Source organism: Mus musculus, chromosome 6 (genome assembly GCF_000001635.26).
Source record: "Mus musculus strain C57BL/6J chromosome 6, GRCm38.p6 C57BL/6J".
NCBI classification, from domain to species: domain Eukaryota; kingdom Metazoa; phylum Chordata; class Mammalia; order Rodentia; family Muridae; genus Mus; species Mus musculus.
The window spans coordinates 47,098,977-47,123,710 of record NC_000072.6 but is presented as its reverse complement, the minus strand read 5'-3'; the positions used below and the strand labels follow the sequence as shown (position 1 = coordinate 47,123,710).

The 24,734-nt window shown below is 41.0% G+C and overlaps 1 protein-coding gene across 2 annotated transcripts in view; it reads right to left on the bottom strand.

The window, feature by feature from the left end:
- Cntnap2 (contactin associated protein-like 2) overlaps positions 1–24,734 on the bottom strand; it is a 2,241,333-nt gene that overhangs the window by 177,683 nt on the left and 2,038,916 nt on the right. For both annotated transcript variants that reach the window (NM_001004357.2, XM_006506483.4), the window contains one exon: positions 15,721–15,854. In NM_001004357.2, coding sequence (NP_001004357.2) covers positions 15,721–15,854 — 134 coding nt within the window. The remainder of the gene's footprint in view (positions 1–15,720; positions 15,855–24,734) is intronic.

Here is a 24,734-nt window from a genome sequence, read left to right as displayed (position 1 = left end):
GATCATGTCAGTTGTTTCTTTAGTGACATTCTCAGAAGTCATCAAATACCATGATGAGGCCAGGGAGGGAAACTTCCTGAAATGCTGCTTTCTGGGAAATCCTAGTACAATCTGTGTTTAATGGCGGTGAAGATACAGGTTGGAGGCCAAAATTTCAATCGATTTGATACCAGTCCAAAAGGCACCTGTGTGTCTGGACACCCTTTGAGCTTTCCTAAACAGAGTGAGGCTTGACTTCCGTGACCTCACAGAAGGGGTCACTGTCATGGTTATGGGTGTGTCCTAGTTCTGAGGGCAGCAGAGTCCATGATAGGAGAAGTTGGCAGGGATCCTTTCTAGGTAAGTCAGTGCAGAAACATCTTTGGGTAAAGACCTGATCTCACATCAGATCATGTACTTCACTGAGGGCTTCTTGTGAAAGAGGTGACTAAGGCACAGTTCAGTGTCTGAGGGCTTTTGATGGACAGGACAGATGTGGTAATAGCAAGGACTAGAGGGATATCCTCACAGACCATGGCCATGTACAACACATAGAAAGAAGACCCATCCCATATAGGAAATTGTGAAGATCTGCACAGCCTTCAATGCCTTAGCAAGACATTTGGAGGACTAACCTCTATTGTTTCTTCTAACTTCCTGTGATATTCCATCATGGGACCTCCTGAAGGAGTGAAATGCATCATGGGCCCTTGGAGAGACTCTCATGTAGCTCTCACAACTTAGAAGCAATAATCTTTCCACATGAGTTCATGGGTATTCTCTACCACAAGAACGGATAGCTATGCAACACGATGGGCTTGCCCAGAGAGCCTTTTATTAATCTATTTCTATAATGTATAATTTGTTTTACCTGGACTGTAAGCTATATGTGTCAATGTCTTAGCATGTTTCTTAGAGGATAGGTCAATGATGTTCTGAGTACATTTGAGATGCCAGAGAAGGATACTAAATATGTCTATCAATATCTGTCTCCTTTATCCCCAGGAATATTGACCATAATTCAAGGCTAACAACAAAGTAGCTTTGGAAAAATATGAACTCAAAAGTATACTCTATTTAAATTCTAAAAAAGAATCAGATACACTGACTCTGAAAATTTCTGCACCTAGATAAGTAGGAATGAAAAGAAACAGAGCTGGCCAAACAAACCAGAAAGAAAGTATGTGCCTTGGGCAAATTGTGAACTTGAAGGAGGTCAGGTCCAAAAGAAGTATAGATGTGGGCCTAGGCCTATCCCTGATCCTTAAAGGGGCTTGGGTCTAATGCAAGAAGCTATATGGGCCTGGGCCTATTCCTGACCCTTGAAGAGGCCTGGGCCTAATGAAGAAGGGATGCGGGCCTGGGCCTTTCCCTGACCCTTGAAGAGGCCCGGGCCAAAAGCAAGAAGTGATGTGGGCCTGGGCCTATCCCTGACCCTTGAAGAGGCCCGGGCCAAAAGCAAGAAGTGATGCGGGCCTGGGCCTTTCCCTGACCCTTGAAGAGGCCCGGGCCAAAAGCAAGAAGTAATGTGGGCCTGGGCCTATCCCTGACCCTTGAAGAGGCCCGGGCCAAAAGCAAGAGGCGATGTGGGCCTGGGCCTATCCCTGACCCTTGAAGAGGCCCGGGCCAAAAGCAAGAAGTGATGTGGGCCTGGGCCTATCCCTGACCCTTCCAGAGGCCTGGGCCTAATGCAATTAGCGATATGGGCCTGGGTCTATTCCTGACCTTTGAAGAGGCCCAGGCCAAAAGCAAGAAGTGATGTGGGCCTGGGCCTATCCCTGATCCTTGAAGGGGCCTGGGCCTAATACAAGAAGCTATATGGGCCTGGGCCTATCCCTGACCCTTGAAGAGGCCTGGGCCTAATGCAAGAAGTGATATGGGCCTGGGTCTATCCCTGACCCTTGAAGAGGCCTGGGCCTAATGAAGAAGTATTGTGGGCCTGGGCCTATCCCCAACCCTTGAAGAGGCCTGGGCCAAAAGCAAGAAGTGATGTGGGCCTGGGCCTATCCCTGACCTTTGAAGAGGCCTGGGCCTAATGAAGAAGTGATGTGGGCCTTGGCCTATCCCCGACTCTTGGAGAGGCCTGGGCCAAATAAAGAAGTTATATGGGCCTGGGCCTATCCCCAACCCTTGAAGAGGCCTGGGCCAAAATCAAGAAGTTATGTGGGCCTGTGCCTATCCCCGACCCTTGAAGAGGCCCAGACCAAAAGCAAGAAGTGATTTGGGCCTGGGCCTGTCCTTGACCTTTGAAGAGGCCTGAGCTTAATGAAGAAGTTTGTGGGCCTGGCCTTATCCCCAACCCTTGAAGAGGCCTGGGCCTAATGCAAGAAGTGATGTGGGCCTCGTCCTATTTCCGACCCTGAAAGAGGCCTGTGTCCAATACAAGAAGTGGTGTGAGCCTGGGCCTATCCCTGATCCTTGAAGAGGCCTGGGCTGAATACAGGAAGTGGTGTGAGCCTGGGCCCATCTCTTAACCCCTGAAGAGGCCCAGTCCAAATGTGAGAAGCAATATGGGCATGGGCCTATCCCTGACTTTTGAAGAGGACTGGGCCAAATGCAAGAAGTGATGTCGCCTGAGCCAATACCTTACCCTTGAAGAGGCCCGGGCCAAAAGCAAGAAGTGGTGTGGGCCTGGGCCTATCCCTTTCTCTGAGGAGTCTTGGCCCAAAAGTAGTATAGATGTTGGCCTAGGCCAAAGCCCTGACCCTGAAGATGCACAGATCTAAAATAAGCAGAAATGTGGGCAACCTGTCCCAACCTCTGACCCTGAAGAGGACTGGGCCAAAACAACAAGAATTGGGGCCTGGTCCTTTCCCTAATCCTCTAGAGGTTCAAGCCAAAGTAGAAGATATATGGATCTAGGGCCTGACCTCTAAGAAGCCTGGACCCTAGCAAGCAGAGGATATTGATGTAGGCCATTTTTTCAAGTAGAGAGTCATGGACCATTCTAAGAAAAAGAGTATTTCTAATCCAAACCTTGACTCTGAAGACAGGCCATATAAAAACAAAATGTTTAACACCATTTACCATAACTGGAACAAACCAATGCATCATTTGTGACCTAGGCCAATTAATACTCACAATATATTTGGACTTACAACCATTTTTGCACAGATCACTGACATCAGATCATAGGTTGTGAATCTCATTAATGATAATCTGGAAGGTCCTTGTGTACCACTATGGTTTGTGGGCAGCATCTGGCATTCTTCTTAAAGAGGCAACACTCTCATATCAGTTGTGTTAAGGCTATACCATTGCTTTCAAGTGGTCACACATGAACATAACAAGGAGACACCTTGGAATCAAAGGCGTGGGAGCCCCACTCAGAAATTCTCTGTTCCCAGGTCTTCCTAGATGAGACCCTTCAGAGATCAAGGAGAAGCTGACCTCAAGTGTGACCTGTGCCATACCCACTACTCCAAAAAGGTTGGACACAGTTTAACCACAAGAAGAGCTGGTCTGATGAGTGCAATGATGGCAAAAGCCATAAAGTGACATCAGTGGGATCCTGGCAGCCTTCTGACTACCAAGTACCCTGGGTCCAGCTTAAATTCAAGGGTGTATGGGACACACCCTTTCTTTTTATGATCTTGGACAATCCTCACTACAAGGAAGCCAGGACCACACCAAGGCCTTGTAGTCTTACATTATTCTTTAGCAGGCATTTTATGCCCTAGCATTGTGTATCTAGTTTTCAATAAATATAACTTTCACCTGCTACCATGTCTTTTCCTGAAATGCATATTTTGGCTCTTTCCTTGTATTTCTGAATGATGGTTTTCAAACCTCAGTTGAACTTCTCAAAACAGGTTGTGATGGTTACAAACAGCAAGTGTGGGTAGTTAGCATGTCTCTTTCTCACCTGCTGTCTCCATGAGCATGGCACATATTTGTATGCTCACACTTCATCCAGAATTGAGTGTAACTCTGTCCATGGTTTGTAATTTTGCCTTTAGTTGGAGTCTCCCAAGGAAAACTAAAGAAAGGGATCAAGTGAGCAGGAGCCCTCACCTAGTGAACAGTAAAATGTGCTATGTTCCTTCAAATAGATAAATTAGAGGTCAATGTCTTGTAACTGTGGGCTTCCCCCTGATGATCTTGGTAAGTTTAGGTGGCAGAGTTTTTGGCATGTTCACTTTCCAGCTACATACATCTCTGCATCCCATTCCCATGGTCTTTGTTAATGTTTATTATTCACAGTGTCCCAAGACCTTTGTATGGGGTCTCAGTGAACATCATCCTATGGCTTTTCATGGTCTGGTAAATATCCCTTCCTTACAGTTGGTTTTCCATGTTCACAGGGCTTTTCCTTCCCATCTCGGCCTGAAGTACTCCATTCCCCACACTTCCTTTTCCTTCAGAGATATGAAAGTCCGTCAGACAGTATGAAATTAAAGGTCAATGATCACATGTTTCACGGGCTTTTCCATAGACTTTCAGGTGACATCCTACGGAGGTCTGAGCTGCAGCTACCTGGCTGATCCCAGTCCTAGACGGGCTTGCAGAATCTGAATGTAGTGTATTTGGGCCAGCATCAGAAGGAAGGGTGTTAGCAGTTAATGCAGTGAGTTACAAACAGAACAGACTTTCCAGGGATGGGGAGAGGAAATGATTGATAAAAATATTTGAGTCATCTCACCCAAAGCTCTTATCACATTCCTCGATGAAATGCTTTTTTTTAAAATACTGTTTTCTGCCTATTGATGGATTGATTTGGGGATTAAAAAATGGTGAGAAACTTCACAAGTGAACATTAGTGTGTGTACATGAAGGTCCTACTACTATATATGTGAATTTTTTTTTAGCATGGGCTATAACCTAACAAAAAAGTAGCCCTAGCTAAAATCAAAGAAGCCTGGATGAAACCTAAGTGTGAGAACTCCAGGAAAAAGCCTGATAGGAAAATAGCCCAGCCAGAACATGAATTCAGAACAGCCAATGACACATTCTCAACTTCAGGAGTCAGGGACCAAACATCATCCCTGTATAACCAGAAGAAACCAAGTTCCCAAAGTTGACAGGATGTATCCTGAAACCAAAGGTCCCCAAGCTAGACTCTCCAACACAAGGACCCTGGCATGAGGAACCTCCTTTTGATTTGATAGTTGTGGGGGATCAAGAGACTCCCTAAAATTATATATTACTGATGCTTTCCTTAATCACTTCCTAGGAATTGAAGGTAAGACTCTATTGCTGAAAATACCAAGCATTTGGGACATAGGACTCAGGGAATTTGGTATAGATGTGATACTGAAACCTCCTCCATGAGGACTAGCTTTCAGAATCCTGGAAGTTTCTATAGAAGCTGCAAAGAGAGGGACACAATCAATCATGATGCCTATTAACCACCAAGTGACCAACATGATAGGGTGTCCCAAAGGGGGCAACAGTGGTACTCATCTGGTGATAGATGGCCTATGTCATTGGATTTAAATCATGGCTTGCTCAACAGGGAAATCCTGCCTGTTACTAGAACCCTAACTAATTACCCATGGCTACTGAGGTCATGGATATTATGACACAGTCTGCTATTGACACTTTACTAAACCACTGTAATTCCTGACTATATTCTCCATATCCTAATAACCACAGGGTGGGTCTCTTAGAAATGACATAGAAGCTGCACCCATGAAACTACAATAATATGGCTGCTTAAAGGAAGCCTAAACAAGGACAATACCATCCAACATGGTAGTGTTCATGAGGGAAACCTAGAGGGGACTTATCCCCAGATAAAGAGCTATAAGTTACTAAGTACTAATAAGAGAGAGAATTAGTTATTCCCACAGTTGAGCCCCCTAACTGTCTTTCCCATATCTAGTGTTTAGACCTGAAAATATACACATGTAATCATCACTCAACAGACTCATCACATTGTAGGTATACATTTATATATATTCAATATATAAGAATTAAAAGGCTGTTTGAGAAGGGAAATGGTAGATTTAAAAGGAGTCCAAAAATGTTTTATTTTAATTTTAAAGATTATAAAAATTTTAGAAACTAATGGAATCTTTGACTGGATTATATGTTCAGTATTATAATATTTATGCAGTGGAACAGCTTTGTGTTTGTATTGTATTTCAACAGTCCTGCTTCCATCCCTAGATCTTAGTTATCAAAAGGAGTCTAAAATCAGACATTACTATATCATGTTGGCTCATGTGGCTTTTATGATGGCTGGGGACAGCTTCTTTGAGCCTTAAACTCAGCTGACATTCCTGAGTATAATATTCTATTCTCTCCTACAACCCCCATACCACCCATCCATTCACCCAAGCTCTGTCTCTCATATTAAAATCTATCCTTTCATCTGGAAGGAAGGCAACACAGAAGAGAAGACTACAGGCATGCTCAGCTTCTTTATGGGTCCACAGAATCCTTGTATGCTTTCTGTTTCAGATTTATACAAGTATCAGTGTCTGTCAGATTCCAGGAAGCCGGGAATTATAAATATATTTTTAAGTTTCCCATTTCAATGACCTAAGGAAACTACATTTAGATATGGTGTCTATTTTATCACACCTCAAATGTACTTACTATGCTTTTGGGCTATCTACATATGTATTAAAGCATTTTTACTTTTTATGCAAATCATGTGGTTAGTTGGTTCATGTCAGGAATAAAGCTTTAAGATGTATGCAATTCACTAAGGAAAAAACTGATGAAATGAGGCAATTTGGCTAGATCTAAGAAAGCCTGTATCATTACAGGCTATGTCCCAACTAGGGCCTTGAGTGCCTAAAGCATAGGAGACTTCTAAAGTATGTGGTTTTGAATATCCCACATTTCCAACTCTTCAATCATTATTTTGTTAATTTCTAATATCTGTTTTGAGTTTTGAGACACAGTATTGCTACATAGATAGTCCTGGCCTTGAACTGACATCACTCCTCTTTTCTCTGTCCCTCAAGTGATGTTAGCTAACAATACTCAGAAACACATTTTTCTTGGACCCCCCCCCCCCAAATGGCCACAACTATCCAAAGAAAGTTTCCTACCAGGCAATGCACAGCCATCACACACTCTAAAAATTCATAGAGGAAACAGAAACCAAGGAACAAAACACACAACAAGCAAAGACAAATTCAGAAACCAGAACCTAGACCTATAATCATCATAATTCCAGATCCTTAGATGCCTCTCTAAAAATATGATTCAACAGCCAACACTTCTTTTCTTTACTATAGTCCAGCTATTCTACCACAGCAGTGTCTGAATATTCCAACATAGATGAAGTACAAGAAAAACCAAACCCTACCTGAGTATGATAGGGTTCCTTAAAGAGGAAATAAATAAACCCTTTAAAGGAATTCAGAAAAACACAATGGAAGAAAATGAATAAAACTTGAACCAGTTCAAGACCTGAAAACGGAAATGGAATTGATGAAGAAAGCCCAAACTGAGGGAATTCTGGAAATGAAAAAATTAAGAATTTGAACAGGAAATACAGAATACAAGAGATGGAGAGAGAATCTCAGGCATTGAAGACACAACAGAAGAAATGGATACATTAGTCAAAGAAGATGTTAAATCTAAAAAAACTCCTGACAGAAAACATCCAAGAAATCTGTGAAACCATGAAAAGACCAAACATAAAAATAGTAGGAATAGAGGAAGGAGAAAAATCCCAGCTCAAAAGCCCAGAAAATACTTTCAACAAAATTCTAGAAGAAACATTTCTTAACCTAAAAGGTACAAGAAGCATACAGAGTACCAAATAGGTGGATCATAAAAGAAATCCCCCTTACCACATAATAACCAAAACACTAAATATACAGAACAAAGAAAGAAATTAAAAGCTGTAAGGGAGAAAGACCATGTAACATATAATGGTAGAACTATTAGAATTATACCTGACTTCTCAATGGATACTCTGAAAGACAGAAGGTCCTGGACAGGTGTGCTATAGACTCTAAGAGACAACAGATGCCAGGAAAGATTTTATACCCAGCAAAACTCCCAATGACCATAGATGGAGAAAAAAAGATACTCTAAGATAAAACCAAATTTAAGTAATATTTGTCTACAAATCTAGCCCTATAGAGGGTGCTAGAAGGCAAATCCCAACATAAGGAGTTCAACTACACCAATGAAAAACATGGGATAAATAACTCCAGAGTACTAAAATCAAAGGAAGAGAAACACACACACACACACACATACACACACACTCCTCAATTCTTAATATCTATTCCCTAAAGACAAGGGCAACCAAGTTTATAAAAGAAACACTACTACAGCTTAAATCACAAAATCACATATTGATCCTCACACACAGATAGTGGGAGACTTCAGTACTGTATTCTCACCAATAGACAGGTGATTCAAGCAAAACCAAACAGAAATGCTGGAGCTAACAGACATCATTATAAGCCAAATAGATCTAACAGATATTTATGGAACATTTCAACCAAACACAGAAGAATATATCTTCTTTTCTTCACCTCATGGAACTTTTTCCAAAACTGACCACATACTCCAGCACAAAGCAAGTCTCAAAAGATACAAAGACATTGAAATAACTCCTTGTAATCTATCAGACTACCATGGATTAAAGTTGGGTATCAATAGTAAGAGAAACAACAGGAACCTTACAAATTCATGGAAACTGAACAACTCTCTACTTAATGAAAAATGGGGCAAGACAGAAATGAAATGAAAGAATTTCTAGAATTCAACTGGGGAGCTTCTACAGCTGAGAAACAGCTTCAGCAAAGTAGCTCGATACAAAATTCACTCACAAAAATCAGTAATCCTTCTACATACAAATGACAGACTGAGAAAGATATCAGGAAACACCTTTCACAATACTCAAATAATATAAAATATCTTGAGGTAACTCTAACCAAGCAAGTGAAATATCTGTGAAATAAAAACTTCAAGACTTTGAAGGAAGAAATTGAAGAAGATATCAGAAGATAGAAAGGTCTCCCATGCTCATGGATCAATAGGATTACCATAGCAAAAACGGTCATCCCACCTCAAGCAATCTATAAATTAAATGCAATCCCTATCAAAATTCCAACATAATTCTTCACAGATCTTTAAAGGATAATTCTCACCTTTGTTTGGAAACACAAAAAACACAGGATAGCTAAAACAATCACAAACAAACAAACAAACAAACAAACAAACAAAAAGAATTGAAGGAGGTTTCAGCATTCCTGATCTCAAGTTATGCTACAGAACAATGGTAATAAAAACTTCATGGCATGACATACTCATCAATGGAAATCAATTGAAGATTCAGACATAACCCATACACCTATAGATAGTTATAGCCAGAAATGCACACTAAAAAAAAAGTATTTTTGACAAATAGTGCTGGTCAAATTGGATATCTGCATGTAGAAGAATGCAAATAGATCCATATTTATTACCCTGAAGAAAACTCAAGTCTATGTTTATCAAGTACCTCAATATAAAACCAGACACTCTGAACCTGACAGAAGAGAAAGTGGGGAATAGCCTTGAATGCATTGGTATAAAAGAATTTCTGAATTGAACACTGAGAGTGTGAGCACTAAGATCAACAATAAGACTTCATGAAACTGAAAAGCTTCAAGTCAAAGGACATCATTATTCAGACAAAATGGTAGCATAGAGAATGGGAAAATATTTCTTATTGACTCTGCATCTGACAAAGGGGTAATTTCTGAAATATATAAAGAACTCAAGAAACCAGATATGAAACAAACAAACAAAAACAAAAACAAAAAACCCCAAACAATCCAATTATAAAATGAGCTAAACAGAGAAATCTTGAAAGAGGAGTCTCAAATGGCTGAGAAACATTTAAAGAAATGTTCAACATACTTAATCGAAACTACTTGAGATTCCATCTTAAACCTGTCAGAATGAATAAGGTCAATAATATAAGTGATAGCACATGCTGATGAGGATGTGGAGCAAGGTGAACAATCCTCAATTGTTGGTATGAGTAAACACTTGTACAGCCTTTGTGGAAATCAGTATGGTAGTACCTACCCAAGGAATGCATATATATATACACATATCTATCTATCTATCTATCTATCTATCTATCTATCTATCTATCTATCTATCTATCTAATCTATCTAATCTATCTAATGCAGAAATTGGAAACAACCTAGATGTGCCCTAACAGAAGAATGGATAAAGAAAATGTGATCCATTTACACAGTGGAGTATTACTCAGCTGATAAGAAAAATGACATCATGAAACTTGTTGGCAAATAGACGGAACTAGAAAAAAAATCTGCCAGGCAGTGGTGGTGTATGCCTTTAATCCCAGCACTTGGGAGGCAGAGGCAGGTGGATTTCTGAGTTAGAGGCCAGCCTGATCTACAGAGTAAGTTTCTATACAGGCATAGAGAAAGGGACTAGGGGAGATACACAGATCTCCCCAGGAGGGTAAAATAGAATAGATTTTAGGGGTTGACTGGAGCTGGGAGGGGCAAGAATAGGAGGATCTGATGGAAAGAGGAAGGGAAGATGAGACTGTGAGAGGGAATGAGGTGAGAGACAGCTAGAACTGAAGAGCGTTTGAGAGGTGGTATGGAAACCTAGAGCAAATATTTGCATATGAGGTCTCCTAATGAAGTCTCTAAACAATGACTGTGATAGAACCCCTGACTGTTCATCTCTTGTCACCAAATACAAGTTCTAGTGCTGGACTGGATTTCATCCAATTGAGTTGTTGGCTAAAGGGGTCCCATGAAAATCATCAAATAACCCAGGCTGTTGCCAAGACAATAGGTTGTCCTCCACAAAGTAATAGTAAGACCTCATAGCTGAACACAACTCCTACAAAACTCATTGAACATGGAGAGGTAGAGTTGTTACCTAAATAAAATCTTCACCCCCAGGTTTTAGTGTCTATGGCATGGAAAGGTACACTGCAGATTACCAAAAGTGGAAAGTAAACACCAAGCCAAACACAAACTTTTGATCTACAGCCTTTCCCGCCTGAAAAATATGCTAGGGCAATGACAACACAAACTTTGTTGGAGTAACCAATTGATGCTCAATTTGACTTAAGGTCCATTCCATGACATAGGACCCCATGCTAGACAGTGCTTGGGTATTCACCCAAGGCTAGATAGCTCAGAGACCTAGGGTAAAAGCAAATGCTACTGGTCTAAAATAATTATAACAATAAAATAACTCCTAATGATATTCTGTTATACTAATAGATCAGTGCCTTATTTAGCCTTCATCAGAGATGCCTCTTCCTGCAGCAGGTGGGAACAAATACAGAGCCATACAACAAGTTGTGTGTGTGTGTGTGTGTGTGTGTGTGTGTGTGTGTGAGAGAGAGAGAGAGAGAGAGAGAGAGAGAGAGAGAGAGAGAGAGAGAGAGAGCAAGCACTTGGATCATGCACAGCTCTAAATGGGATGTATCCATCAAATCCCTCCTTTCAGAGCTCAGGGAACCTTGCTGAAGAGGAGCTGGAAAGAGTGGTGGTGGGGGACACAGAGGGGACTGAGAACACCAGGAGAACAAGGCCCTCTAAAACAACAGAGCAAAGCTCATATGAGCTCACAGAGACAGAAGCAGCACGCACAGGGCCTACACAGGTCTGCATATAAACTATAGCTCTGCATATATACTCTAACTCAGTTTAAGTACTTTTTTTCCTGCATGTGTAAACTAGTGGGTCTCTGGTTCTTGTGCATTCTCAAGGAGGTCTTTTATTTTTTTCTTGTCTTGTCCAACTTTGATATGATGGCTTTTATTTTATCTTATTAGATTTTATTTTGTTACATTTTGTTATTTCCTAGAAGTTTATTTTTTTTTCTAGTGAGAGACAGAAGGGAGTAGATCCAGATGGGAAAGGAGGTGTGGAGCAACTGGGAGAAGTAGAGGGAGGAGAAACTATATTCAGATAAAAAAGAAAAATAAAAATTATGAAAAGGGAAAGTTTAATTAGGTGCCCATGAACACAGTGTCCATAAAACAGCATAAAACCATCTATTTCTTGGCTTTAAAAATTTTTGTCAGCAAGCACTTCTTGGCATCAGCAATCATGTGGGGGTTTGGTGTCTGCAGATGGGATGGATCCCTAGGTGGAACAGTCTCTGGATGGCCTTTCCTTCAGTTTCTGTTCCATTTTTTTGTCCCTGTCTTTCCTTTGGACAGGAACATTTCTGGGTTAAAAACTTTGAGATGTGTAGGTGGCCCCATCCCTCAACTGGGGGCCCATGCTGATCTACTGGAGGTGGTCTCTACAGGTTGTATCTCCTCTTTGTTGGGTATTTTGGCTACAGTCATTGCCATTGGTTCCTGGGAGCCTCTTGCTTCCCTGGAGTCTGGGATTTTCTAGTGGCTACCCCCAGTTCCCCATCTCCTGCTGCTACATATTTCTTTTTTTTTTTAAATTAGACATTTTCTTTATTTACATTTCAACATATTTCTATTCAATTTCCTGATCCTCTGAACATCTCTCCTATCTCTTCCAGTACCTGTTCCTGCTCCTCTTTTATTCCCCTCTTCCTTCTCTCTCCCTCCTATGTTACCCACCCCCTCTACCCTCTGTGATTATTTTCTTCCCTGTTCTATGTAGGATTGAAGCATCTATACTTTGGTCTTCCTTTTTCTTAAGCTGCATAAGGTTTGTCAGTTGTATCGTGGGTATTCCAAGCTTTTGAGCTATAATACACTTATCAGTGAGTACATAGCATGTGTGTTATTTTGTGTCTGTGTTACTTCTCTCAGGATGACATTTTCTAGTTCCATCCATTTGCCTGCGAATTTCATGAAGTCGTTGTTTTAATAGCTGAGTAGTACTTCATTGCATAAATGTACCACATTTTCTGTATCCATTCTTCTGTAGAGGGACATCTGGGTTGTTTCTAGCTTCTGGCTATTAAAAATAAGGCTGCTATAAAAATAGTGGAGCATGTGAGCAGGATATGGCTGTTTCCTGAGAGGTTCTACCAGCACCTTACCAATATAGATGCAGATCCTCACAGCCAATCATTGGACTAAGCCTGGGGACCCCAATAGAAGAGCTAAGGAGCTGAAGGGGATTGCAACCTCGTAAGAATAAGACTATCAACTAACTGAACTACCCAGAGCTCCTAGGGACTAAACCACCAACCAAAGAGTGTACATGGAGGGAGCCAGGACTTCAGATACATATGTAGCAGAGGATGGCCTTATTTGACATCAATGGAAGGGGAGGGAGGCTTGATGCCCCAGTTCAGGGAGATGCTAGAGGAGTGAGGTGGGAGTGGATGGATGGGTGGAGGAGCACCCTCATAGAGGCAAAGGGAATGGGGCAGAGGGGGGATGGGATGGGAGGGTTTGTGGAGGGGTAACCAGAAAGGGAGATTTGGACTGTAAATGAATAAAATGATTTAAAAAGTTCTTATTCCTCTCTTCTGCTTCTTTATCAACATTATTATTATTATTACTATTACTATTATTATTATTGTGCATATCCACACGTCCTTGTGAGTGTGTGGAGGTCATAGGACAGCCCTCAGGGGTAGGTTCCTTCCTTCCACCTTGGAATTGGGGATTGAACTCAGGTTCTCAAACTTGATGGCAAGTGCCTTACTTACCCTTTGAGCCAATCCCACCAGCCCTCTCCTGTCTTTTCTAAAAAAAAATCTTGGGTCTGGTTAAAGGTAGGTTTGATCAGCTCAACTATTTGTAACAGATAAGGTGTGCCAGGTACTGTGTAAGGCCCAAGGATTCTGTCAGCCACTGTGAGCTAACACTGCATACGCCATGTCTGATAGATGGCCTAACAAGCTGGATCAGCGCACTGTCATTTTCCTGGGAGGATCGCTTTTTGAAGTGCCCTCCAGCATTTACTGCTAAGGCCATATGCCTCCTCCTTATCAAGTTGTGAATCTGACAGTCAGTTCTCAGAGGAGACGGGCTTCTGCCTTTTCTTTGCAGCCAGACTTTTCCTAGCAGCTGGCAGAATCCAGTAAGGTCAGGAGCTGCTCAGGCCCCGCCAAGCTCCACCCCACTGTCATTCTGCTTTGTGATGCTGCGACCTCCTCCTGCTCTTTGTCCTGACAGGTATCTGCATGGAGCTCCATCTAGAGATTGCAGGGACAGCTCTCCTTCTTGATCATTAGAGGCTTGGATCCCAGGGGGACTTCCTTATGTTATGTTTTATTCATGGTGTCTCCAAGGTGGCTGTTTTCATGGTAAAAGTCAGTGCTAAATGAATCTGCAATAAAATTTGAGGGTAATGATAAAGCTGCCTGTTTGTCTTCTAAAAACCACGATCACAGCCTTAGAGTTTGAGGGACTGAGTGAATTTTTGGTTTTTAAAGAAAATATTTCCATAGAGGAGGAAAAAAAAACCCAATAATGTTATCTAACTGTACTAGAGTCATGAAAAATGTAGGTCAGAGAGACCAAATCATCTGTTTCAGGGAAAGATGTCAAACTTTAGATACCATAGACCTGTGGGTTCTCAACCTGTGGGTCGTGAGCTCAGAAAAAAATATGTATTATGATTCATAACAGTATTAAAATTATGAAAAACAGTATCAAAAGTTATGAAATAGCATATGAATATAATTTTATGGTTGGGGGTCACCACAATATGAGGAACTGTATTACAAGGTCACAGCTTTAGGAAGGTTGAAAACCACTGCCTTAGACTGTGGTCTGGAAAAATGATGGAATATATGAAAAGAGAATTGAAAAATGCTCGAAGGATAGGAAAAGAGGCAAGAGGTCATGAAGATTATAGAGTCAATATTTATTCTCCTTCTCCTTAAAAGATTTCTTCACCATAACTGCCATTGCCTTTCCTGAAGGAATGAGAGTTAATTGTCTTTGTCTGTAGATCTGCAACTCTGGGTTCAACTAACATTAGGCCAGAAATATTTGAAAATAGCATTGTATCTGTCTTGAACATGTGCTTGACATTTTCCTAGTTTTATTCTTTCATATAGCATAGCAACTACTTACACAGAACTTATGCTGTATAAGGTGGGTAAGGGATACAGAAATGACTATAAGTGTACAGGTAGGTGTATAGAGGTGCTAGGTGAATTCTATGTCATCTCCTATAATGGACTTGAACATCTTTAGATGTATGTATCCATGAGGGGTTCTGGAACAAATTCTTCAGAATACCAAGTTTTAGCTATGTATATCTTTATACTTCATTAGTTAAACATTTAAAGTGGAAAGTATACTATTAGTTGCCTATTCCACCTGTCCCAAGTCCCTAAAAGAATCATGGTGTTGACCTGAAGCTACTTGGGAGGCCAAGGTAGGAAAATCACAGGCTCAGGGCTAGCCAAGGGCACTTTATCTATTTATTTTAAGTGTGTGTGTGTGTGTGTGTGTGTGTGTGTGTGTGTGTGTGTGTGTGTTTGTGTGTGTGGTTATTCGCAGATGTCAGAAGAGGACATTAGGTCCCAGGGAATTAGAGCTACAGGTAATTCTGAACCCAATGTGGGTGCTGGGAACTGGACTCAGGTTTTCTGCCAGAGGAACAGGTGTTCTTAATCACTGACTCATCCTCTCAGCCCTTAGCCCAGGCAACTTAATGATATCCTGCCACATATTAAAAAGTAAAAAGATGGCTAGGGATGCATCTCAGTGGCAGAGGGCTTGACTTAGCATATGCAAGGACCTAGATTTGATCCACAGTTCTGTAAACAAACCCAGAACAAACCTTTCCCCCAAACCAATGGCCAAGCTTTATTAGATAGAGAGACTATAACATTACGTTAATTTTGTGATGTAACTTGTATGTACATATTATCAATACCTTGAGAATTATGGTCCTCTCATGCCGGGTGATGTTGACACTGTGCGGCTGTCCATTGGCCATGTTCCTGTGGTCTACGTCAATATTGAATGGCTCTCTGGTTCCTCCCAGGTTATACCGGATCTGCAAGTTTCCTTTGGGAGCAAAAGAAAAGAGGCCCAGTGTATTTTTTTTATTTTTTTGCTGGAAGTGTATTTCAATGCCATCTCACCCACTGCAGCAATTCCAGCTTCACATTACCCTGTGCCCTCCGTGCCCACAGGTACTGTTCCAGTCTTGAATTTGGACCCATTACCCAGAGGCCTCAGTTATTAGTACCAGGCTCATACATGTTCATAAATTGTCAGTGACAAACATCAGTGACCATTATCATCAAGTTGAAGCAGTGAATGGTATAAATACTGTGAGTGGGAAAGGTGTCTGGAAATGAAGAATGATGACAAATACCATACAGTACTGTGGAGATTCCTGAAAGCTCACAAAAGGCTACATGAAATAAAAAATAAATCCTGAGTGTAGGGATTGTCTCAGTCTAGCATTCAAGTGTGGCATTTGGCATATAAAGGAATCATGAACCTTCAATATTAAAAATAAACATAATTTGTAAAAGATAAGTTGCATGGGATTTTGAGAGGCCCCACTGAGACCAAAGAGACAAAGTAATGAATTGTATTCAAGGTTCAGGATTAATAAAATGCAATTTAAGGACAAGACAGATGTCCTAGTTCCCCTGAGGCCTTACCAATGATAGTTCATGCTGCCTTTTCATCTTTTTTCTTTCTTTCTTTCTTTCTTTCTTTCTTTCTTTCTTTCTTTCTTTCTTTCTTTCTTTCTTCCTTCCTTTCTTTCTTTCTTTCTTTCTTTCTTTCTTTCTTTCTTTCTTTCCTTCTTTCCTTCTTTCTTTCTTTCTTTCTTTCTTTCTTTCTTTCTTTCTTTCTTTCTTTCTTTCTTTCTTCCTTCCTTCCTTCCTTCCTTCCTTCCTTCCTTTCTTTCTTTCTTTCTTTCTTCCTTTCTTTTTCTTTCTCTTTCTCTCCTCTTTCTTTCTCTCTTTCTCACACACTCACTCCTCATAGTACCACTTTTATTTCTTATTTATGATATTTAAATGACATTTTTTTTCATTTTACACTCAAATTGGTTTCATACGGTAAATAATATTTGACATCTCAAAGGTTGCAGATGTGTCCAGCAATTCCCAGCAAGAGTTTGATGAACACATCATCAGTGGATTCTTTGCTGATTCTAGGTTTAAATTATAAGAGAAAACCACAGTAACCAAAACTATAAGGTAAACAAACAAACAAAAGAAATAAGGAACTAGAGACTGTTCCACTAGAGAACTATTTGACTGTTAAGAGTATATACTGTCTTTGTAGAGGAACTGAGTTTGGTTCCTGGCACTCACACTGGTTAGCTCATAACTAGCTATTACTCTAGCTCAGGGAATCTAATGCTCTTTCTAGACTCAGCAGGCATTGGACCCACACATGCCCATACTCCTCATTACATAATTAAAAATAAATCTTTATAAATGTTACCCAAAACTTCATTATCTAGAGAGAACTAACTTCTCTGGGCATCTTGGCAGCCTCTACTGCAGACATTTCTTGTGCACACATTTAACACATGTATATAAATGACTGTAATGATTTCAAGTGCCATCTTCCATATTTAGGCATTCCAGAGTTACACATGCCATTTAGAATGTAACACCATGTTTCTGCAGTTGAAAGAAGCGTTTGCGGGCTGGTGAGATGGCTCAGCAGGTAAGAGCACCCGACTGCTCTTCCGAAGGTCCGGAGTTCAAATCCCAGCAACCACATGGTGGCTCACAACCATCCGTAACGAGATCTGACTCCCTCTTCTGGAGTGTCTGAAGACAGCTACAGTGGACTTACTTAAATAATAAATAAATCTTAAAAAAAAAAAAAACTTAAAAAAAAAAAAGAAAGAAAGAAGCGTTTGTGAGTATAATCAAGAATTAATTCATTTCTTATTTTTGTTTTCTGAACAAAATTCATTGTCATTAGCTTTGAAATTTTATCCTCACATCTTAATTTTTTTTCTTTTTGCTATGGCATTCTTACCAAACACCCACAATGCTTCTCTTCCAAATGTGTCTACATTCACTAATTATTTTTTATCACAGGAGCTACATGGATTCTTTTAGAGGAGACAGTCCACTCTCTGTGGCCAGTCCTTCCCCATTTATCACAGCACTTCATTTCCCCATCTTCTGACTGTACTGAGGCTGCTGTCTCCAGGGCTGAAGACCTTTGGAAGGGCATTTAGCACAGGTCTGGACCTTTATCTTGGACATGAGATCTACACCAGACTTCCACCATCCACTGCTTGGGTTTCCTTAGTCATTTCTGGGTTCTTCACTGGCTCAGTCCTTTATCATCCTCTTTTCTGGGGCCATTCAGTCTTAGGCACTGTTTCAGCTGCAGGCACATCAGACTCCAAATCTGTAATCCAGCCAAACTTCTATCCTGATCTGACTCTTTCCAATCTTCAACTCAGTATTTCTGCTTGGATGTCTCTTTGGAACCCTGGACATGGCATTGGCCCTCTACCTTATCATCATCTTATGCACTTTGGTGAATGGTCACTTTAGGCTTCCAGTTATTCTTGCCACTACCATAGCTCTTCCATTTCAATATTTCATGCACTGTGAGAAATTCTTGGCTTGATCTTCAAAGCAGACCCTGAATCTTACCACCTCTTATTTATTCCATTTCTACCTACAAAACACTCTTTGCCTGGCTGGTTGTGACAGCCTCCACACTAAACTCTCCTGCTCTTATCCCAGTCTTCTCTTGCACAAGTCTGCCCTTTGCCCCTCCTAATTCCACACAGAGGTTAGAGTGAACCTCGCTCATAATGCATTAATGAATTACTATGTCACTTAGGGTCATAACTCAGGTCCTCCCAGTGGCCCCCATGTCTTACATGGACTTCCACATTCACCTTTCTCTACCTTCTCACTTCTTTCCTTGTTCACTCCTCACCTGTATACACTGAACCTGTTTTCTAGCTGCCACCCTGGAAGGCCAGAAAGTTCTGGTCTCAGGTCTTTTACATTCAGGGCTCTTCTGATAGAATGTTCTATCCGTAGTTACAGCATAGCTGACCCCGCCCTCCTTCAGCCATTTGCTCCTGGGCCATATTCCTAAGGATTATTCCTGTGACTTCTTCATAAAATGGGAAACTTCCCACACCTTTTCCTTGTCTAGGCTCTTCCATTTCTGCCTTATATTCCATGCCCATAACAATTCTCACATATGGCACACTCTAGATTCCATTTCATTTCTTTGTCTGTCTTGGATTTCAGTGAGAGAGCTTCAAGAGAGCAAGGATATTCATTTCTGAGTCTTGAGACTATAACGACTCTTTAAGACACTGCCCAGTTGGTAGGTAAATATGTTTGTGAATGCTTTCCTTGCTCTTATGCTTTCCTCCCAATATTTTCTTTGCAAACCAGAAAGATATTTCCAAAAACACTTTATTGATTATCTCATTGCTTCATTTTAATATCCTTCAATGCCTTTCAGATGTTCACAGGATGAAGTCTTATATTCCTAACGTCGTTGTGAAGCCTTGTCCTCTGGGAGCTGTGCTTGCTGCTTCATTGCAAATCATGACACTTGATCTCTTATATCTAAGCTACCTTGGATTCTCTAGAAAGTTCTATTCTCTAGAAAGTTCTATTCTTTACCTACCTCTGCTCCCTCTGGTCAAACTGTCCCCTCCAATTAGTGTTTCCCTGATAATTTATAGAATAAAAAAATAATTCTATTTGTATTTAAGGAGATGATTAGTCAGGTTCTTAGTAACTAATGCAGAAAAATCAAGTTGTCTTGGTGTGTGTGTGTGTGTTTGTATGTGCATGTGCCTGTGTCTGTGTGCATTTGCACATATGTGCCTAAGCATTTAAAAGACAGAAGTTGACTCTAAATGGCTTCCTTATTTGCTTTCCACTTTAATTTTTGAGTCAGAGTCTGTCACTGAGTCTGGAGGTCACTTACTTGGCTGGTCTGGCTGGCTAGCAAGCCCCAGGGATCCTCTTGCCTCTCTCCCTGGCTTTAGGATTACATAACATCCAGTTTAGGTATTAGATAGTTTAGATAAGCAGCTGTATCTACTTATTCATTGTTCATTTATTTATTTATTTGTAACAAATATACATAGTGTCTGGACAAAGCACAGATTTCTTAAGGCCTCAAAGTGAGCTGTCTGTCTGACTATAGGTATGGAGTGGAATTCCAATAGTGACAACTGTCCCAGATCCCCAGCATGGGTCAGGTGCTATGTGCAGATCTGGGGACACAGAGACCTGTGAAAGACAGGTAACTCCCTCTGCAGGCTGGAGGTCAGGGGAGCATAATGCAAAACCTCGGCACAGTGCTTCTACTGTTCACCGACGGCCTATTTGTTTGCCACCTCTATTAAGTTATTTTCATCTTTTTTTCTTTTTTATGGATTCCTTGGGCTTTGTAAATATGATTTAAATTCTAGTAAGTGCTTCACATAATGTTAACAGAAATTATCTGCTCTGAGAAAAAGGGATGAGCTGAAATTTAAATGTATAGGTAGTGACTATCTATAAACAATTATGGCAACATTCAAGTAATAATATTTAAATGATGCATTTATTCTTTTCAAAGAAGAGCAGAAGAGGTCCACTAAGTGATGGTAGGAAGAATGTTAATATTTACCCATTAAAGTAAAATATTATTCAAATAGCAAGACACTTCCTTTTCTTATCTCATGTTCATCTCCCAAGTGAATTAAAGCCATTATAAGGAATTGCTCTTTTATTGGCTGCAGCAAATCACATGCTTAACAGATTTACTATCTCCTGAACATCACCATTACCATCAGCAAACACTTACAGGGAACCTATTGTAGGCAGGAGATATAGTGCTGGGAGTTTTGCATCTTTCTGGAAAGACGGCATATTTCTAACAGAGACAGATAATAATACATTGCCTGTTAAACAACAAATGAAACTTAAAATAAGTGTAATTGGAGTTTGAAGCCGGAAGTCATCAGAAGAAGATGAGGGTTGGTCAGGACTATATGACAGAAGGCACCTACTGTGTGCACTATAGTGGAAAGGAAGTGGGATCAGGTCAGGGAGTGTTTTGAGCATAAGAGCTAAGCACAGATGGCTCCAGAGTCTTACTAAGCATGCGTTTATTGACACTGTAAGCAATGCAGAGACATAGATCAAACTGGTAGGCTGGCTAGAGTATTTACTAACCCTTATGTAGTGCTTTGAATGAGAATGGCCCCATAATAGGTCATTCATAGGTTTGAGTTCTTGGTCCCAGGTCATGGTATTGTTTGGGAAAGATTGGAAGGTGTGGGCTTTGTTGGTGGAGGTGTGTTAGGGGCAGGAGGAGGGAGTGCTTCAAATTTCATTCACAGCGTATTTTTGCTCTGCTTCCTGTTTTTGGACTGGGATATAAGCTGTCAGCCCCTGCACCAGCACCCAGTCTGCCTGTGGCCATGATCCCTACCGTGATGGTAATGGGCTCCTTTCCCCCTGGCACTGTAAGACCCAAATAAACCTTTTTCCTATAAGTTGCCTCCTTATAAGCTGTCATGGGGTTTTGTCTCAGCAATAGAAAAATAACTAAGACACCTTATCTTACATGAATATACTACAGAGCTTTTTGACTTAACAGGTCACTCCTTTGCATATTAATCCATTGAGGGAGATGACATTTTGCAGATCAGGAAACAGAAGTATGAGTTACCCACATATACTCCCTAAGGCAGCAGCAAAAAGGAGAGTCAGAATTTGAATCTAGATAGGTCTTCCCCCAAAAGACTGACGGGTCTTGACACAAAGGTTGTGGGATGCATTTCTCATGCTTCATGTTTCATGTGTGTGTGTGTGCGTGTGTGTATGTGTGTGTGTGTGTGTGTGTGTGTGTGAGAGAGAGAGAGAGAGAGAGAGAGAGAGAGAGAGAGAGAGAGAGACCAATTGATGTTTAATAGGGATACAATGCAGTTCCCTACTCAGCCGAATCTTTGTAAGGGAAGACCAGCTGCCTTGCCTAGGTGGGAAAAGCAGAAGGTACTGAAGCAGAGAAAAGGAAGAAATCTAAGCCTGACAGGGTGTTAGGGACATGACTCCAATAAATTCTTCTCAGTTATACAAGAAGTGAGAAAGCTGGAGTCTCTGATGAGGGGTCTGTAAACACAACCCCATCATTTTCTCCATGCCATTCAGGTCTGTTTACCTTCTGTGGTGTCAATGCAAAAGAATATCAGAATGCCTGAGTTAGAAGAAGTTTGCTTTGGACTGCAGTAGTAGGAGCAAAGTCCATGGGTCATTATGAGGGTAAGTTCTATGGAACTCATTGCCTGGATGGTCCACAAGAACAGGAAAGATAGACAATGAGTTAGGGATGGGAACACAGCCTCTGAGAGGTAGTGGTAGCTATTAGAACAACGAGGGTTCAGGGAAGCTGACTCTAGGAAATAGTGAAAGAGCCTTTGATATGTGATATGTGAAGTCTGATAAAGCCAGGATATTTAAGGCTTTTAAATTGTTTAGTCTTCAGCCTCCCCTGTACACTGGCATCCACAGATCTTACTGGTGATCTCTGTCTCTGCCTCTGTCACTCACTCTCTCCATCTCCGTCCCCCCCCACCCCCCACACTGTGTGTGTCTCTGTCTCTCCTCAATACTTCCTTTGAACATTCTTCTTTTTACTATAAATTTCAGCTAACAATGGTATTTGGAGATGTTGCAGATAATGGTAGATGTGGTATTTGGAGAGTGGAATGGCTACATTTTCCCCAACACTTTTAAGGATTGCTTACCAAAGAAAATGTCTAGTGTTGTTTTCCAACCACAACCAGAATATTTTGGGGGATACCTGCAATAGAGAGCTCCCAGCCTGAATTCAGGCACCTACATCCAGAGAGCCCCACATACCCCTCACAAGCTGATTGTGCAAGACTATTAATCTTAATGCACCCAGCTTTGCCATCCAGAGGGAAGGATGAAAATTATGTCTACCACACAGAGTTGTGGGAGTCATCAGAATCAATGCCTCTAAAGCACTTAGGAGAGTGCTGTGCATAGGTAAGCACCATTATCTGGCAACCATTACTGTAGAATCGATTGACGGAAGCTCTTTCACATGATAAATGCCCACACAGGAGCACCATGCATGTTGTGTGGACATAGGCAATGTGCATGGATATTACCATGTATACAGATGGCAGCAAATTTAGCAAGGAAGTAAACAGAGGAGCAGACAGCACAGTGTCCACTTGTACATGCTCATCAGATTCTTGATCCGCTCAAGGTGAAAGACTCCTCTTGTAAAATATGGCAAGCTACAGGCTGTCTGCCTGTTAGGAGGCTGGTACACAAGGGAGAACAGGAATGGATTAAGAAACCCGCTGAGCCTGATTCAGGCCAGTAATTGCCTGAGCCCCCGAAGCATGGGGGTTGAGCATCTTCTCTCTTGAGCTGTTGCTTTCTGATTTTACTTATTTATTTTTTACTAGAAAAGCGACACACACTCAAAGTGAGCATCTGACATGCACAGAATGGTGTTATTTGGGAAGAACAAGCCATGCATAAAAATCCCAGTCTAAGTACTCACCATTGCTCTTCTGGTTTATCCATGTTGGTTTTCTAGAGCTGATACTATGCATTCAAGGCTGTATGCTTTTCCTTTGTGTAGCCTTATATTATATGAATTGCCCCTATGTCTTTAATGACTTTGCATAAACACTATTTTAATGGGCACATGATGGTTCATAAAACAATGGCTCTCTTTTATACTACTTTACTGAAGTGAACCTTCTGTATTCTTTTCACTTATTTTTATAAACAATACTACAATGAACATCTTCATGGTAAAGTTTCTGATTTGGGCTTTTTTAAAATTAATAAAGTATAAAAGGAAGGATGGGTGTGGTGGTGCACACCTTTAATCCCAGCACTTGGGAGGCAGAGGCAGGTGGATTTCTGAGTTCGAGGCCAGCCTGGTCTACAGAGTGAGTTCCAGGACAGCCAGGACTACACGGAGAAACCCTGTCTCGAAAAACAAAAACAAAACAAAACAAAACAAAAAAATTATAAAAAGAAAACTCTGGGCTCTGGGACATACACTTTTCTTTTTCTTTTTCTTTCTATTTTCCTTTTTCTTTCTTTCTTTCTTTTTTTTTTTTAAACTGGGTGCATTGCCCAGAGAGTGTATTTTAAAATTCACAATTTTCAAATATTTAGCTCAATTGTGGTAATATTTTGGCCCTCATAGAAGAAAATCTTGTTCTCTAAGATGCCCTAACACTGGAATATCCATTAAAGAGCAAGAAGAAAGCTGGCCAGTAGGAGAGAAATCCTCTGTATTTTTTTTTAATTAGGTATTTTCCTCGTTTACATTTTCAATGCTATCCCAAAAGTCCCCCATACCCACCCCCCCCAATCCCCTACCCACCCACTCCCCCTTTTTGGCCCTGGGGTTCCCCTGTACTGGGGCATATAAAGTTTGCAAGTCCAATGGGCCTCTCTTTGCAGTGATGGCCGACTAGGCCATCTTTTGATACATATGCAGCTAGAGATAAGAGCTCCGGGATACTGGTTAGTTCATATTAGTTCATAAGAAGTGAGTTAAAGAGTCATCTTCCTTCACACACCTAAAATACTTGTATATATAGGTTAGAGTCCATGTTTATATGGATACTTCTTTCCTACAAGACTCTTCTATAGAGGGCACTGACGAATGTCAAAGTTATTTGCATATTCTCATTTGGCTTCTTTGGCTTAGTGGACAAAGGATGGCCCTCATGGGCTTGTCAACTGTCAAGCACAGAGTAGGAGGGGCCCACTTGGCCTGTTCTTCCCTGCTGAACTATAGCCTACCAATGGATTCTGGGTGAGGGACAAACACCGTTTTCAGTTTTGTATCCACTGAGGAGCCCATCATGCTCCAATGGATAGATGCACATTAGTTAAACTTAGTGTCCATGAAACAAGA